This window comes from Poecilia latipinna, unplaced genomic scaffold (genome assembly GCF_001443285.1).
Source record: "Poecilia latipinna isolate Pla-1442-1.1 unplaced genomic scaffold, P_latipinna-1.0 Scaffold274, whole genome shotgun sequence".
Taxonomy (NCBI): Eukaryota; Metazoa; Chordata; class Actinopteri; order Cyprinodontiformes; family Poeciliidae; genus Poecilia; species Poecilia latipinna.
The window spans coordinates 180,659-196,264 of NW_015112890.1; the positions used below are offsets into that span (position 1 = coordinate 180,659).

The 15,606-nt window shown below is 38.3% G+C and overlaps 1 protein-coding gene across 2 annotated transcripts in view; it reads right to left on the reverse strand.

Moving 5' to 3' along the window:
* ogdhb (oxoglutarate dehydrogenase b) overlaps positions 1–14,436 on the reverse strand; it is a 23,464-nt gene extending 9,028 nt beyond the window's left edge. Inside the window, exons 1-15 of one of the 2 annotated variants that reach the window (XR_001425112.1) lie at positions 14,320–14,436; positions 12,323–12,751; positions 9,685–9,873; positions 8,626–8,719; positions 5,581–5,696; positions 4,723–4,877; positions 4,487–4,633; positions 3,613–3,703; positions 2,976–3,155; positions 2,767–2,895; positions 2,199–2,378; positions 1,765–1,917; positions 1,512–1,614; positions 873–1,001; positions 630–780 (exon numbers count right to left, since the gene is read on the reverse strand). Coding sequence is in view for 1 of the 2 variants with exons in the window: in XM_015033614.1 (XP_014889100.1) it covers positions 630–780; positions 873–1,001; positions 1,512–1,614; positions 1,765–1,917; positions 2,199–2,378; positions 2,767–2,895; positions 2,976–3,155; positions 3,613–3,703; positions 4,487–4,633; positions 4,723–4,877; positions 5,581–5,696; positions 8,626–8,719; positions 9,685–9,873; positions 12,323–12,556 (2,051 nt within the window). In the remaining variant the exon portion in view is untranslated. The remainder of the gene's footprint in view (positions 1–629; positions 781–872; positions 1,002–1,511; positions 1,615–1,764; positions 1,918–2,198; positions 2,379–2,766; positions 2,896–2,975; positions 3,156–3,612; positions 3,704–4,486; positions 4,634–4,722; positions 4,878–5,580; positions 5,697–8,625; positions 8,720–9,684; positions 9,874–12,322; positions 12,752–14,319) is intronic. The other variant, XM_015033614.1, reaches the window with a different exon arrangement.
* Between the last annotated feature and the right edge of the window lie 1,170 nt (positions 14,437–15,606).

A 15,606-nucleotide genomic window follows, 5' to 3' on the forward strand; every position in this document is an offset into this window, starting at 1 on the left:
CTCTACTGCATTAGCCTGGCCATTGCATTCTTGTCTAATTCCACTTGATCTTAATCTCTCTTCACAGCTCAGTCTGCGCTTTTTCCCCATTCACTTGGATTCCCTCTGCTGATTTCCACAATCAGTGAAGAGAAGGAGGAATTGTGAACGGTGACATTGATTTTCCATGCTGTCTTAGAATTGTAGTGTCTGTAGTTTTAGCAATGGAAGCAGAGGAAGTGAACGAAGACGTTTGTGTTAGCCAAATATTGAATTAACATTAACAGATGCCTCATTCAGCTTGACACTTCTCTCTTCACAATAGAAAATGGTTGTTTAAAGCGAAGAAAATTTCCAACAAGCTTCATAGCATCAAACTGTCTCATGACACACATTATGGTCAAACGTTAGTGCGTGGGTAACGTTTAACCCTTCTGCATGCGAGGAATGAGGCAAACGTAGAGGTCCATGGAAAATGATACAGGTTTTACGTGTGTGGGGTCGGTTGGACCCCATTTCAACATACAAGGGTTAAAACCTTAGGAGAGTCCATGATTCCAGGAAGCAATCGTTTCTCAACAGCCGAGAGTCCAGACCCCCAAAGTGAAGCGCAGAACAAGATGCCATTAAACATGCTGTTTTGTTGTTACCTGAACGTCCCCCTCTCTACATCCTGTCCACTGAGACGCACGTGGATGCCTTCTTTGAGCAGAGAGCCGAAGGCCATGTACTCTCCGAGGGCCCAGTCACACACTCGCTTGCTCACCATATGTGCACGTCCCTTCAGAATACGGCTCAACCCTGCAGCATGATCCAACAAGCAGAAACAGAAAGGCTCAACACGGCTAATTAATAGCATTTTCTAACAATCCTAATGGAGTGGTGGAGAATACCTCCATGTATCATGAAATCTTCCAATGGGACAGAGGCTGCGACGTTTCCAATGTGACAGAGCTCATCTTCTCGAATACCAGTGGAAGGACAGCTCATAGTTTTAGGTTGACCATCCAGAGTGAAAAAACCTAAAGATTTTATAGACAAAAGATATAAAAAATAATAATAATTCAGTGGTGGAGTGCTGTAATTGAGAGATGCCATAAATACCACACCACTGCTCCAAAACCTCACACTTACACATGTTCTACTCAAATGTTGCAGCAGTGACCTGATGCTAACTTTACTTAAACCCATGCTACACTATGCAGACACTCTGTCTGCGCTGAGGAATATCCACTCACCACAGCATGCCGAAAGCTTGAGGTGATTCCAGCAGCAGTGGAGTCCGACTTGGTTTCTGATCATTTTAACATTTAATTATCTGACTACTTGAAGATACTCACATAGCATGCAAGTTTCAGTGATCATTAAGTACGAAAAAAGACAAAAAGAAAGTAATTTTCTCAGGTCAGATGCATTAGCAGACTACATTAACACTAAACATACATGTAATCTATACAAAACATGGTCATTCATTTTACTGTGAAAAAAAATGACAGAAATCAACATTTAAATGATTCCTAGAAACAAGTTACCTGGCCAGGGAGAGTCCAGCCAGTGTTTGATGTGGAGGATCTTCTCGTCTTTGGAGTGAGCAAAAGCGTCCTCACAGATTTTGTCGTATCGAGCCACTTCCTCCTAAGAGTCAAAAAGGTTTGCATTTCAGTTTCATAAATGAAAATGTGGAGTTCAAACCTAAACACTCAATTTCAGTCTTTTTAAAGTTTAGGATAGATAAAAATCACATCCTCAAAACGATAAGGCGTACAGGCATGCTGGTGGCGTTACCTCGTAGTGTTGTGTTGTGATAACTCCTTCAGCAACGAGCTTCTCTACAAACTTCTGCAAGACTCCTTTCTGCTTCTTTATCTGCTTGTACATCAGCGGCTGGGTGAACATCGGCTCATCCATCTCATTGTGGCCGTTACGCCTGTAGGAAACCTGCAGCAGAAACAGTCGATAACATCCCTGTCCTGATATAGGACTGTGAATTCTCAGGATTTCTGTGTTAATGTGTAATGATCTAAGGATCTATCATAGTAATATTTACAGTTTGACAGATCCACAAACTTCATTTCTGCCATGGCACATATGCAACACTTCTGACTTGAACTTTCAGGTTATTAAAGATTTGTTAATGGCTTTTCTTACCTTTTCCTCCATACTACAAGTTTAAAAGGGATATCATTTTTTAAAATGTAAACATTTACTTAAACATTTACCAGATCTACAACGACGTCCTTATGGAACGTGTTCCTCCACTCTGCCGCTACGTTGCACACAAACATCACGGCCTCCGGGTTGTCTGCGTTGACATGGAAGATCGGTGCGTTCACGACTCGGGCCACGTCTGTTGGGTAGGGAGATGAGCGGGCCATCCTGGGGTCTGTGGTGAATCCAATCTGCAGGAAGCAGAGAAGGCTGTCAGGTGTTTTCAGGTTTCTGCCTGGTTGACAGCTCAGCATAAACTGATATGGTTTTATTTTACTGGCTTAATTAAGTTTCATTACATTTCTTCAGTCCAATGAGCATAATCATACACAGTGACACCAAGACACCAAGTACTCGGGGGAAGGGGCACCAAACATATTCATGCTCATTAAAAAAAAATAGATCAGAATAATCATAGTAATCAAAATAGTGGTGTATTTAAAGTAAAAATATGTCACTATTTTTATTGTGTTTTAAATCATTGAAATCCTCTTAAACCGAATAAAAGCCTCATTTCTCTACTGGATGTTTTCTGGTGAATAACCTTCTTTAACTCGTTCAGAGTTCACAAGTGAATACCTGGTTGTTCACCACCACATGGATGGTGCCATGGGTGGTGTAGGACGGCAGGTCTGAAAGGTGGAACGTCTCGTACACAATTCCCTGGCCTGCGAACGCAGCATCTCCGTGGAGCAGAATAGACATCACCTGAAACAGTTTCCAAATTCAAAACCTATAGAAACAATTACCAGAAAACTGTCTTTTCATGAACTCGTTAGGCCACTCACCCTCTTCCCCTCGGTGTCTCCAGAGTAAAACTGTTCAGCTTTGGTCTTCCCCTGCACCACTGGGTCCACGGCCTCCAGGTGGGACGGGTTGGCCACGAGCGACAGGGTGATGTACCTGTCACTGACTCGGTTCATCCTCCTGTGATACATGCCTAAATGATATTTCACATCTCCTGAGCCCTAAACACAGATGGTAAACGGTTACAGCTCATGTGTTTAAGCCACTGTGATCTAAAAGTCAGCTAAATGTCTAAGTGATGACTTTGTCTCTTTCAGGTTTTCCAATTTGGAGGAACCATTTCCTCTGATGAAATATGTCCTTGTGCTAAGATGCATTTACATTTATTTATTTTTGTAACTTGGTTTGAAAGTACTACAATATGGGGGAAGCTAACTGGGTTGATGTCTTAATCTAAACCAGAAGAACCAGAGATTCCTAATGTTTCTGACCTCTATGCAATAGAAAAATAAGTATAAAATGGTATTTTTCATGGTTCTATAACGACACATTTTAGTGTTAAAGCCATGATAATTAGAAGAAATCAATTTGTCTGCAAACATTAAAAGCATGTAATTAGTTGGCGTCAGTTTCATTAACGTTTGCACAGACGTGTGTGAGTGGTTTTGTTGTGCAAACCTCGTCAGCAGCCTCCAGCTTGGAATCGAACTGACAGAAGATTTGGTCCAGGTCTTTCCGGATAACATTGGCCAGAACGTTCAGCCTCCCTCTGAAGAGAATTATGGGGAAAAAACACATGAATGAGAATAATTTACTGTTTTCTACCAGCACAGTACCCATACCTTTTGAAACATTTCACATTTTGTCATGTTACATCTACAAACTTCAATCTCTTTCTTTTTTTTTTTAATTTACTTTTTTTTCTTTTTGTTTTGGTGAAAGACCAATACAAAGTACATTCTGTCATGGCATGGAAGGAAAATGCTACATAGCTTTTAAATATTTTTTCACTAAAAAAATATTTAAATTGTGGAGCACATTTGCATTCAGCCACCATGGGTCAGTACTTTGTAGAAAAATGTTTTTGCTGAATTTGCAACATTACAAAAAAAATAAAAGAAAATATTATACTTTACAAACCATTTGCAAACCATCTACCATGAGTTACACTTAGAAACATCATATAGTGCCTCTAGCATTATTTAAGTGAAGAATCTGTGAACATGAATGTAATTTTCATGGGTGGGGATTTTTTTAAGGGGAAAACAGTTTTTTGTTGTTGTTTTTTTGAAAAAATTAAATTTGCATTTAGAGGTTCCCCTGTACTTGTAAAAGATAAAAAAATTGAAAACCATGAATCACTTCAAAATTATGCACACATCATAAAATGTATTGACAGTTGTTTCATGACAAAACATGAAGAAGTTCATACTTTTCTTGAGAGTGTATGAAAAATGCATTCAATTTCTTCTACAAGCTTCAGCTTGGTGAACAGCAAGAGAATAAAAAGTCACCTTGTGTGCTAGAGGACACCAGGTGTGTCTGTCTGTACCTGTGAGGCATTCCCAGGATCATGCTCTCCACTCCGCACTGACTGGACCGGTCAATGATGGTCTTCAGGGCCGGGATGAGCGACTCGCAGCCTTCCAAGCCGAAGCGTTTCTCTGAAGACCACTTCCTCTGAAGGAACTCCTCAAACCTGCCAACAGTTGTGACCACTGTGACGCTTCACATTAACTCTGGCTCCATTACCTCTGGACTCAGAGCGTGAAGAACCGACAGACTGACCTGGTGGAACGGATCATCCTGCCCAGCAGAGTCCTCTTCTCTTCCAAGGAAAACTGCATGATTCCTGGAGTTTCAAACTTTTGCCGGATCCACTGGCACTGCTCCAAGTCATTTATGAACATGAACTCCACCCCGATATGCTGACAGTAGGCCATCTACACGACACAGACATGAACATGTATTGGTTTGAGTCAGAGCTGGGTTATAGGTAAAGGGTGGATGGATACTACAGGATTGTTGATGTTTTTTTTTCTTTTCTCCTGACTTTCTGAAAAAAGTGCTGGACAACAAATCAATAACAATACATGTCGCGATAGACATATGATCAATGTCAATAGATAATATGTCCAATAATTTCACTGAACTCCAATCCAGAACTGAACAGCATTCTGGGTGACGTAGGCAGAGGAAAGATTTTAGCTGCTGAAGCTCTCACAGCGAGCTAACTAAGGTTGGTGGCATCAACTACTTAACTCATTGTTTGGTTACCTAGCAACAATGTGTTGAGTAACTTGCACAGCAGCAGTTTCAGGTTTGGCTGTGGTGCCTCATAACTGCTCAAAAGTAAACGGAGTGAAAACTTAATAAAACAAGAGAGGTCACATCACCAGTTGGGCAGCAATTCAGATATTTAAAACAAAAAACTAATCAATAATCATTGATCTTGATTGATATAAAATGTTTAAATCATGATATGTTTTTCAGTCATATTATCCAGTTTCATCTGGAAGCTCCTCCAAATTCTGCTGGATCATGTTTTTGCCTTTAGTATAAAAATGTCCAAGTTGTTTTTGACAGAGACTTTAAGGATGCAAACAAAGCTGTTTTAATGTGTGTGTGCACTTATCAGAGCTCTACCTCAAGGCGGCGAATGATCTCTCTGAGTGGTAGAGCGCTGTCATTGCCGCCAATGAAAGTGCTGGCAGGAAGCCGGAACACCTTGTCCAGGTCACCCTCAGTCAGGCCGTACAAACCTGCAGCGAACAAGAGGCACAGGAAACAGAATCAAACTGAATCTAAACCAGATCAGTGGAGCCATGTGGAGTGGAACTGGTCTAAAGAAGGATGGCAAACCTGAGACAGAAACAGAAACAAAGAACAGATAAAAGTTTAGAACTTCTGCCTTTATCTTATCTAGTATTGAAGATAACATTAAAGTGACTCCGTACAGGAATAAAAGCCACATACCCTTCCAACCCTCCATGTGGGGCCAAAGTTGCACCATCCTTGAATTACGGTGGACCGCACAGACCTACAGATGTCCCACGTGAAGCACTTTGGACACCCTGATCTAAACTTTCTTTATCACACACTGAGATAACTCACTTAACAGGGAACATAAAGTCCAGAAAGTCTCCTATGATAATTGTATATTATTGAGTTAACAACTCAAACATTAACTTTATGGATCTGTGGGTTCCTAATCACATTCTTGAAAGTTTCCTGGAAAGCATGGAATCATTTACCATAAACTGGAGAAGCAACATTCAGCTTCTGTGCGCCACCAATCTGGAACAAACCTCTGGAAAATTGTAAGGCAGCCAAAACACTGAGTTACTTTAAATCCAGACTAAAGACCCACCTGCATAGGATTGATTTTGAAACATTATAAGTGAAACATTAATCAACATTTTGATGTGTAACCATGGCACTTGACAAAATGTAATGTTTCTATTATTCACTTTGTATTTTTGTGATTTTACGATGTAAAGCACTTCGAACTGGCTTGTTGCTGAGAAGCTAATGGTGGCTGTTGTTTAAGCCTACCTATTTCTAATGAATCTGACTTTCTTGAAAACTTTTAAGTAGCTTTGAACAGTGTCTGAAAAGTTTCTGAAAGTTTTTCTTCAGACTTTGGAAGCTTACTCACATTATTCCAATGCAGTGTTTTCTAGTTCATCACCAAACCACTAACCTTTGACATGTTAGCTAGGGGAACATCATTTTTAACTTACATCTTTGGACACTTTATTTCCAACTTATTTTGTTCAATCTATGAAAATCTTTTACATTTTCATATTTTAAGCACAAAGAGATACAAGTCACTCTGTGGGCTAAAATTCACTAATCCTAAATCATTGTCAGAACATTATGGAATATTTTCTCACTGGGTGATTATTGCAGAAGATGGGCCACAAACTGAACAACATCCACCCATCAGAATGCATGAATCATTCAGGAGGCACAAAGTGACAAACACATAAACTGCTGGTTAAGGATCCAGTAGAACGCCACACATTTAATTTCAGAGGTCAGATAATGCAGCAACCTACTGCTGACCTCAGTGACCCCTCTCACTGACAATGAACAAAACCACAAGTGAGCATGGAAACATCCAATCAGAGGTCAGAACAGTCAGCAGCTTGTGAACTCAGAGGCACCAGGCTTTTTCATGGGGAACAATGACAACACTGAACAGCAAACACACACCTTTCACAGTCAGGTGGATACTTCCTGTTTACAGTGCCAGTTTGCTTTTTGCTTTTTTTAGGAGCAAACTGTCATATTTCTCTCTCATCCCAACTTTGGTGAAACTGAAAACGCACACAGTCTTGACAGAGGCAAAGCGTTGTGAGAGGACACACTGCACAGCTGTGCTTTGACTGAACTGCTGACATCATCATGATAACATGCTTAGCCTATCAGGAGCCAGAGCATCATAAAGCAAGTAGTCTTATCTCATAGGGAACATGGCTTTCTGTACAGGATGTTCTAAAACAACTGCAGCAGCACGAGTACATGTGATACATGAAAAAATTAATGACAGCATCACTACTACTGATAATAATCATAATGACAACAAGGAGTAGTAGCTTAGGTTGATAATGCATCAGGTTCTGAGTCAGTGAGGAAGCTTGTGTTTATCTTTCTGATTTATCTGGGTTCCATAAAATCAAATTAAGGGTTTATAATTTCAGATAGGCCATAATCTACAGTAATTAATGTTCTAAAATTATTACAACCACACCCAGGCGGTATGATAGATCATGTGTGCACTCTATCTTCTTCTTCTGCAAATCACCTAGAAAATTTTGATTTCCTGTGTAAAAATTGTTTTTAATGGAAAAACAGGAAACAGTTTGTTGTATTGACACTTTTTGGGATTCACCAATCACTGTTGTAGTCAAAGGTTAAATTCTGAAATAATTTAATGCTGTCTGACTGGATCTTTGTTGAGTGTTGAGTGACAGACACAACATTTATTTTGTGTCTGTCACTCAACCAAGATCCAGTCAGTCAGATCCAGTTTTAATCACTCAATTAAAAAAAACATGTATTTCACAGATAGTGTTTTACTTCATAATTTTTCTCATCAACTGAACATTTTCCCTTTCCTTTAGGAAGAAGCAGCATCCCCACAGCCTCATGCTGCCACCACTATGTTTTTACCTTGGGGTGATGTGTCAGGCTGATACTGATAGGCGGTACTGTTTGCATCACAAACAGAATTTTAAATTTAGGTAAATAACAAAAATTTGGGTGGTCTTACATTATTTATTAAAATGTGAACTACTGTAATCTCTGTTCCCATGAACACAGTAAACTAATAAGACTTGTAATGTTCAAAGTCAAGCAAAAGAAATGAAATTTCACAAGCTTCTTTATAAGTGGAATTTCACTTCATAGAACACACACACACACATATATATATATATATATATATATATATATATATATATATATATATATATATATGTATGTATTTTCAGCCCCCCTGTGTAAATGCTCTGTAAACCATCTAGAGATGTATGTGGTTCTAGCAGAACATGCATTTTGCTCATAAAAAATAAAATACTAAATAAATTAAGATCCTAAATATACTGCCCAAAATTCAAAAGGTCATCAGAGAGACGCTAAGTGAAGTGAAATGTAACACGGATGGTGCAGGGCTGTTTTCCTCACCAACATTTTGAAAGCCAACAGTACACGGAGCGTCATCGAAGTCCACACAGCTGATACCGAGGGGGTCCAGCTTGGCGATGTGATGGCCCCGTACCTGCAGACAGGCAGACGAGGGTTGATGAGGTTAGAATATCTAAACTCATTCCAGCAGGTCACCTTCATGATGTCAACACGCCTGGCCCAGTTTACTGTCCTCATATCAGAAGTGGGTTAAAGGCTTTAAACCAGCTGCCTGTTTTACCCGGAGCCAGCTTTCTGCCTGAACAAAATACTTTCAATTTGAAAAGTTTTCTGTACATCTGATGTGTTTGCCAGATGAAAATGACCTTTATGCAACATTAAGACTCACTAAAAGGATGTTTAATTAACACAAGCCGTGTGAAAACTAGGAATTCGCTGATTTACTTTTTTTTTTTTACTTCCGATGTCTGAGGTTTATTATCGACTGATACCAATCAGACACAGAAAAACAGCAGAATTGACTTTGTCTTTTTTTTTAAACAGACATAAATGCACTGAATTACAAATTTATTTGATAACTCTGCACCAGTACAGCTCACTGAAATACACCAACAGATTCACAAGTTTGGTCAAACATGTAAAACCAACTTTAATTTTTTCAGTCACTGTAATTAGAAGTAGAACAGCCAATGGAAAATAAATAAGAAAGAAACTGAAACTAACTACAAAAAACTGCAACAAATCTTTAGAATGATTCAAAAAGTGCAATTAAGAATTTTAAATATAATGTAAAATAAATAAAGCATGATGTTGCTCAGAGCACAAAACAAAAATAAAATGAATCAAATTTTTTGGAATATCGGGACCGATACAGATATTAATATTGGATCTGTGCATATCTAGTGAAAACATAAGTGTTAATAGCATAATAATGTTTTGTCTTTCTGTAAGTTATAAAGCCTTAATATATGTGATTATTTATTATGGTGGAGAAAATTCTGCTATGAATGTAGTAGAAACAGCTGTAAATATAAGATACAAGCAAATTTGATAATGATCTGAAACAACATTTATCATACGCCAGTGTTTGTTGTTTACCTGGTAGGCTCTAATCAGTGACTGCACTGCCAGGTGGTCTTTCACCAGTTTTTCCACATTGGGCTGAGCTCCCACCAGCGCCCGGACGCCCATCGTTCCGTCAGAAGGCCCGCTGAGTGGCGGAGGGCTTTGGTACGCCGCACCGGGAGGCGCTCCAGCATTTGCATTCCGAAAGAAAATATCCCAAGACTGTAAGGAGGAAAAAAAAAAAAGATGAACTCTGTTGTTTTTCTACTCATCTCCTGGTGGTAAACAGTAACTGGAAGTCTTTGTTTACTGCCAACAGGCTTAGACTGCGTCTGAAATCAAGACACAAGGCAGGGGGACACAGCTACTCCCAACCTCAAAGTCTGTCATGGTTGATGTACATTAAGATGATATGTTACTTTATGACAGTGGTATGATCTGACTAAATCTATCACACACATAGTGCTGTATAATTTCTCTATTACGTTAGTGTTTCAGTGCGCAACATGCAGACATATTATTTTGTAACACAATTACCACTGGTTTTTCCAACTCCAAACTGGAACACAGTTAAGTCAGGGGTGACAACATTCCTACATCCCAGTTTCATCCTATGAGGCAATGAAACCTCAGAGGATGAAACGAGTTTTGTCTACGTTTTTGGATTGCTGTAGAAGATTTTTTTGTTGTTGTTGAAAATTTATAAAATTTCACTTGCAAAAACAAAATTAAAGTAGATTTGCATTAAAATCAGAAGTTATATGAACTGTAAGTAACACCATTAACTAATGAGCATTAACCTCACTCTCCACCTAAGTTTCTAATAGGAGCAGGGAGTAATTAGATTACAGGAGTGAGAAGCTTTCAGGATCAGCTTCTCTGTGCTGGATGTTAGCTTACAGTTAGCTTGGCGCACGAGTTACTTTACAGCTGTACTCAAACTACAAACCCTGACAGCAGGCAGCTCAGTTTGTTAGCTGAAAACAGATTGCAGGTCAAAGCCTGTGTTTGAACCTTTTATGAGGTACAGTTCCCCAACAGCCAGTAAAAGTCTGTTCACTGACTGTAGTTTAATCCATTTAGTGGAGTTCATGAGCTAAGTGTCAGCTAATGTTTTACCATTCTACTTAAAGTAGCACAAACAGAGTCTCAAGTTCTAGATGTGATAATTACTTGGTGTTATTTCTAAATCTCAAGTAATTATGAGACAGACATAAAAATCTGCACTGATGTTTTTGCCGTCTTGTTAAGCATGCGTCATAATAACATGGTTCATGTCACCTCTCATTTTCACCAACACAACAAAATGTATTGTTATAGTAACATCATTTGAGGTATTACCAAGAAAGATGATCTTTTAACTAATAACTGTTTTCTTCAACAAAGAAGCTTCAATCCTGTAATAATGTTAATTCTGAGCTTCTACTTAAATAAAAATGCACTCACTAATAATCAGATGGAGGATCAAAGTCATTTGTGTAAACTTTAGCCCACTGAATCCTGGACATTCATCTGTTAGTCCCCAAAATCTCAGTTTGGTTTGCATGCAATCAGTGCAAAGGGCTCAGACTGGATGTGATGACAAATATGCATAAGTGAGCAGATCCAGGGCAGAAGGTCATTTGCTCCTGAGAGACAAGCATTCCCTGAATTTTGCCTGTAAGGCAGACACTGCTAACAGAGAAGCTTCCAGACAGCCAGCAGCTGGAGGAAAAGTCAAAAGGACAAACATTCCTGTGATTAAGCAATGCATTTCAGTACTAATGTGTACAAACATGACCCCTGCGTATTATTTCTTTTTAATCATCTTCTATAATATACCATAAAAAGCTGCAATGCTTCAAACATTATGTCAATTAAGTACATGGTAATATGACTGAACTTCAAATCAAGACTCAGGTTGACCTGTCACAAGCAATAAAGCAATTAATTGCATGATAATTAAAAATAACTCTATAATTTCCATTTGCATGATGTACTATTTTTCTCTTTTCTCTCTTTCTAAAAAAACCTGGATGATAAAAGTCTTCAGTCTAATACTTTGGTTTCAACTAGACCCTTTTTTGAAGGATAATTTTGTTTCTAGAGACTTTACAATTCATTGTATTTGTTGTTTCTGTTGTTTTGTTTATTTATTTCAGACAATGTCTTCCAGTTCCAGTGTTAAATGTTGATGAGAGTTTAAAGTTTATTGATCTCTGAGAATGAGTTTTTCCATTATTGTTCCATTGCCATTATTTTACTTGAAAATGATCCCAAAATAACAATGTTATTGTTTATCTCAATAACTTCTGAGACAATTTATTGTCCAGTAAAATTTGTTAGCACAACAGGCCTAGACTCAGTTTTCTGTATCACAACAAACCATCTTTCACTCATTCTGTAAAGTACGGTTTGGTCAAAATGACAATCCTCCCTATTCTTGACTGTGGTGATATCAGATCTGCATCTAAAACTCTACTCCATAAGCAGTAGAGTTAAATAAAAAATAAACAATAAAATAAAAACTATATTATTATGGAGCTACCTCACTTCAAAGTTTTGCTAACCTGTTTGGTTAGCCTGAAGAAAAAAACAAAAAAACAATCTACTCTGTCACAGTTTTGGACAGTTTTGTCATTTTTTTGGTCATTTTTTTGTCATTAGCTGCCATCTCATGACGCCTCAGTACCTTATGCACATTCCTAGGATCCTCCAGCCAGGCGTAGTACATCTCCTCCACATAGTTGGAACTGGTTCCATTGAGAAAAGGTTCAGCAGCTACAGACGCTCTCAGGCTCCTCACAGGCTGAAACGTCCTTGTGCCTCTTTCCAGCGCCAACAGTCGGGACTGTGGCGCGATCTGGGCTGTCTGTGCAGCAGCTAAAGGCCCAAGCCTCGCAACTGTAGTCCTTAAGTGGTGCATGGCCGCAGGTCAGCCACAGTTCCTAACGCCCCAACTCTCCTCTTGGAAGAAAAATGCAGCAGAATGTGGGCAGTAAGGAGACCCTGTCAACATGAAGTCTTCTCCCACTCTGTTCCTGGAGATGTTTTTTAAATTGCTGGTGCTAGAATTCGTCCAGATGTTGCTCCTCACTCTTTCCACAGGTTGCAGTCGAGTCTAAAAAGGACACAGGTTTATTAAACTCTTCTAAAGAACAATAAAAACAGCAGGGCTGGATTAATACAAATGTAACTCTTCCCACATTGTTTTCCATCATTTTTGAATTCACTAATTATTCCAAGCTGAAGAAACCGCTGACCAAATGATGGAATATAGAGCCATTGTAGATAGAAAAAAATAGAGAGGAGTACATTTATGCCAAAAAACTCAAAAATTTTGAGATCAGCCTCAGAAATATATCTAGAAAAAACAAGGAAATTTCTACGTTTGAAAAGTTGAAAATGTGCTAGAAAAAACTGACATTTTTACATTAATCTCAGAAATGTTAATGTACTAAAAAAAATCTGAGAAATTTCTATGTATTTTTCTAGAAAATTTCAGAGAGTTTTTTTGGTGGAAATTTACTATCAATTAATCAATCAATCAAATTTTATTTGTATAGCACATTTCAGCAACAAGGCGTTTCAAAGTGCTTTACTACTTTTTTTGTTCCATCTGGTTCTAATGTGCCATCGTCAGAAACAGAAATCAATAACACAATGTCATTTATTAAACACACCTTTTGTGTCAAAATTAGAAATGTCCTTCTGTTTGTAGATCTTACTGAATTTGTGAAATTTTGCCTCTGGGGGCACAATTACCACAATTACCAATTACATCAGTGTCCTGATGTGACCACTGAGTTATGACACAGATGTTTGGTTTTATAGTAACAGGTTGGTTTTAGGCATGATTCAATAAAGAAATAGTAAAAAAAAAAATGTTGAAAAATATTTTGGTTTGGACAGCAGTAAGCAAAGTTTTTAATTTCTGAAAATAATTCATTTCATTATGTCCACCACATATACAGCCAGAGATAACTCTGGTCACTCAGGCACTTCTTTCTGGCTTCTCTTTAGAAGACTTAGAAACCGCAGGGATGGGATTTCAGAAAATCTTAGATGTTTTAAAACTGTTTTGAACAGAAATCAGCCCATGCCTGATTTCTAAAAGATCTAAAAGAAGACCAACTGGTCTTTTTTTTAAAAAATAAGAAATGTCATTAAGTGCAGCAGCAGAGCTAAAAGACAATTAAATTAATAACTTGGAGACAAACAGTGTTTGGTTTCTTGTTCAATATGTTTGGAGTGTTTTCATTTAATCAACTTTTTCAAACCATTTCTTTCAATAATAAACACATTACAGTAGTGTGTAAAATCATCTCTGCTGTCTGTGTTAATGTTCACATCTCATAATCCCGATAAAGATAAGACGAGCATTTGAAAAAGTTATGACTATATGAGTGTTGGGGTGCTAAAGTATAAATCGTTATAGACGAATCTAAACATTAAAAGTAAAAATAATATCCATGTATTATGATGGGTATGTCGTATTTAGTCTGAAAGGGACAAGATCCCGAAATTACACAGCAGATGGGTCAAATATGACCAAACCTATACCACAACTTTGCTCGAGGACCTGCAAACAACCCGGAAGGTCACGAGGAGGAAACTTTAAACCATTCAAATAAGTTAAACTCAAGCTGAAACCTGACGCGGACGTGTTCGTATATTTCGGTTTATTACCTTTATTTCTGTTGGTTTCCTGGCGCTTCTCTCGGCCTCTCGCTCCGCTGCTGCTGTGAATTAGGAGCAGCGGGTCCAGCGCGCCGGTGCATGGTTGCGGGCGCGCGCGTTTTTTGTGTGGTAAATAGCCGCGTGCGCTACGGCTCAATCACTTCACCTCTAAATTGCGTCATGTGATGATGTCAGCACGATAAGACGGGTTAGGGTGAAAAAAGAAAGAAAAAAAAAAGGAAAATCCGATGGAAAGGTGATGAAACACGTTCCTTTGTCAACAATTCCAATTGTATGGAAATAAGCTGCTTAGATGCATAGATGTTAGTCTAAAAAGAAAACATAAAGTAAGATAAATTAAGCTCATACGGTTTTATAAAAGAAAAACAGTTCAAACCTAAAAAAAGAAAAAAAAAAAGAAAAAAAAGATCACTTTCTTCTTAAATAGCAAGCGTTTGAGACATTGACAACCTGGGGGAAGAAACTACTTCTGTGGTGGCTGCTTTATCCAAATGAAAGTTTACGTTGCAACAACTTGTGTCCAGGATGTGGGGGGTCTGCAGACATGCTAGTTGTACAAACTGTCCGTTGTTGCAGAATTACACAGTTCAGGAGGTCCGACACAGTGAAGGAAACTTGTAAAAAGTAATATTTGAGTTAGATTAGGGAAATCAAACAGCTCCATGTCACCCTGAGAGGAAAAATCTTCCACTACACTTCTGAGAGACTGAAATGTTTTACATTACAATTAGACATGTGTTTCCCAAAATGCTTTAGAAAAACTTCAGTTTGGAAATGAACAAAGACCGTCTTCTGGAAATTTGCCTCCTGTGCCAGTCATTTTCATGCTAATGTGTATTATAATGAAGTTACTGTTTTGTCAACAAACCCCAGCTGAGATGCAAACAAGTCTTTGTAATACGAGAGGTTGACAGGCAGGAAGACAACACTTCAGTGAAACACATTCCAGTCATTTCTTAAAAAGTGAAGCATTTGGATCTTTGAGCTGCAGTGATGAACAAAGAGGGAAACAAGGAAAAAGCAGAAAGCCTGACTTCCAACATTAAATGAATTTAATATGTTGGTATTTAGGCAGAACACTAAACTCTACTAAATGGGGGATATTAGTGGTGATAAATAAAATAAGTTAGTGAATATTTAATTTTTCATCAAATGTAGTGCTGATATGTATCAAAAAATAAATGCATTTTTTTGTAGGCTAATTTTGATAAGGCTTTGTGATTTAAAGATATTTTGCTCTTTAAAGTATATACAGGGCATAAGGCATTAATGATA